Genomic DNA, 2,531 nt, shown 5'->3' with positions numbered 1-2,531 from the left:
TTTACTATTTATGGTTGTATAGCTTCTGAAGGACTAACTCTGTGGTTATTTAATATCTACGCTGTACAGCTCCTATGTTGTAGCGAATGTATCAAAGTGACCAATAAAGGGATTAAACAATCTTTTCTGATCTCATTTGCAGCATATAAGTTGGAGAAATCAAGACAAGGTCATTCTTTGCCTAGATTTATTAAAAGGATTTCTAGATAAGAAAAAAAAATACATCGTTTCGTGCTTTCATAATTTTCTTTTTTAGTAGGTTGATATTTTTCCGGTCTCTAAACTATGGCACTGAGCACGAGATACGGTGAATTACACTCCTGGTGAGAAAACTGTGATACAGGATAAGCAGTGAGTGAAGGCGCGTGTGATTCGTTGGTTAGAGCCGATCGTTCTTGACGTCATTGTCACTATGGTGACCGCCGGGACTGAGTGAAGCCTGGAATCTCTTTGCCTGGGAAAGATATAGACTCACGCTAAGAAGCGTGTAAGACGTAGTTTAAAATTATTCGTTATTTAGGCTTTAGACTCATTACCAATGATACATTTTGAATATGTTTGACGTCATAAGTCATAGGACCGCAAGGTAAACCTGGGTTTAAGTTAAGAGCTGAAACAGACGTCTCTATGGGTACAGATAAACAGCTCGCTATTGGCCAAAACACTCTTTTCCAGCTATAACTCATCGTGTAGAAACAAATGTCTCTTTGATGTACTGTAATAAGGAACCACGCGACGTGTTTCGTATAAATGTTCGCGTGATATGCGATGTTTACAAGCGTACCTTTCACGTTCGTCGCTGCACACGACACACGCGACATAAACGGTGATCGCGCATTCACACCCGTATCTACGTTGTCGTGCGCGTCTGCCTGCGCACATGACGTGGCTACTGTCACAGCGTTTTATGGCAGAGTTCACTTGCTATTTAAGTTAAGAATATATCGAACATTAGGGTGGGAGAGGATTGGTTTAAATTTATCAACCTATATGAAATGGCTTCAATTATAAAGTTTAAAAGTACAGGAGTTAAGGGGGGATCTTATCAGAAGTGTGATTCGATCTCTGGCTGGTTAGGCCTAGCGCAACCTTCGTCTGCTTGAAAGTGTAGAGAGGCAGGAAGTGGGTAGCATTCAGTGTATATCAGTGTCTTTACCTAGTGGCTAACCGTTCTCTTCCAAGAGGTGACAAATGGCTTCTGTCGCTGCTTGGCTCCCTTTTGCCCGAGCGGCGGCTATCGGTTGGGTTCCTATCGCTAACAATCCTCTTCCCTCCCCACCGGTTACTAAACAAAAAGAAGGTCGAGAGGATGAAAAATTTATCATCAACATCAGCGGTTGTCGGTTTGAAACATGGAGAAACACCGTAGAAAAATACTCCGATACCTTACTAGGATCAAACGAAAGGGAATTTTTCTACGACGAAGAAAAGAACGAATATTTTTTCGACCGAGATCCCCACCTGTTCCGATACGTCCTCAACTACTACCGAACGGGCAAGTTGCATTTCTCGAAGCACGAGTGCCTCATGGCTTACGACGAGGAGCTGGCTTTTTTCGGGATTATTCCAGATGTCATGGGTGATTGTTGTTACGAGGACTACAGGGACAAGAAACGGGAGAATGCTGAACGAATTATGGACGACAAACTATCAGAAGTGAAAGAACAGACCAATACGTCCAACTACACGATCAGGGAGAAGATGTGGCGGGCCTTTGAGAACCCTCACACCAGTACGGCGGCTCTGGTATTTTATTACGTGACGGGTTTTTTTATCGCGGTGTCCGTGATGGCCAACGTGGTGGAGACGATTCCGTGCGGGTTTACATCCGAGCTGGAAGAGATCCTCTCTTGCGGAGAGACGTACAAGATCGCGTTCTTCTGCCTGGACACCGCGTGTGTGCTCATGTTCACGGCTGAATACCTACTACGTTTATATGCAGCACCCAGCAGGTGCCACTTCATGCGGAGTGTCATGTCAGTCATCGACGTCGTGGCGATCCTTCCTTACTATATCAGTCTCGGTCTCACTGACAACGAGGATCTGTCCGGAGCATTTGTTACGCTGCGGGTTTTCCGGGTTTTCCGGATATTCAAGTTTTCCCGCCACTCGCAAGGACTCCGGATCCTGGGGTATACCTTACAGAGCTGTGCCTCGGAACTGGGGTTTCTAGTCTTCTCACTGGCCATGGCCATCATCATCTTCGCCACGGTCATGTTTTACGCCGAGAAAAACGTTAAGGAAACAAACTTTACCAGCATCCCCTCTGCTTTCTGGTACACCATCGTTACCATGACAACCTTAGGGTAAGTGTACAAAGATATCTTTCCTCGTGTGTTTACTCTAAGCAGTCAACCATAGATATAGATAACAGCAGAGTATAGTGTTAGGTGTCCCTTTGTACGTTTGCTGTAAGTTAGAAAACAGTGAACCATAGATAACGATAACAGCAGAGTATAGTGTTAGGTGTCCCTTTGTACGTTTGCTGTAAGTTAGAAAACAGTGAACCACAGATAACGATAACAGCAGAG

General features: G+C 44.5%; 1 protein-coding gene across 1 annotated transcript; it reads left to right on the top strand.

The window, feature by feature from the left end:
- Window positions 1-237: 237 nt before the first annotated feature.
- LOC106477765 (potassium voltage-gated channel protein Shal-like) lies at window positions 238-2,325 on the top strand. Its single transcript, XM_013938293.2, has one exon. The coding sequence runs from the start codon at window positions 1,192-1,194 to the stop codon at window positions 2,308-2,310; it is 1,119 nt and encodes a 372-aa protein (XP_013793747.1). The 5' UTR covers window positions 238-1,191; the 3' UTR covers window positions 2,311-2,325.
- The last annotated feature ends 206 nt before the right edge of the window (window positions 2,326-2,531 follow it).

This window comes from Limulus polyphemus, unplaced genomic scaffold, assembly GCF_000517525.1.
Source record: "Limulus polyphemus unplaced genomic scaffold, Limulus_polyphemus-2.1.2 Scaffold78223, whole genome shotgun sequence".
Taxonomy (NCBI): domain Eukaryota; kingdom Metazoa; phylum Arthropoda; class Merostomata; order Xiphosura; family Limulidae; genus Limulus; species Limulus polyphemus.
Note: the sequence above shows the minus strand (reverse complement) of the source record. Positions and strands in the feature narration are given on the sequence as shown.

What these genes read in the sequence shown, in the direction of transcription:
- LOC106477765 (XM_013938293.2), top strand. Translation starts at nt 1,192, where the DNA reads ATGGCTTCTGTCGCTGCTTGGCTCCCTTTTGCCCGAGCGGCGGCTATC.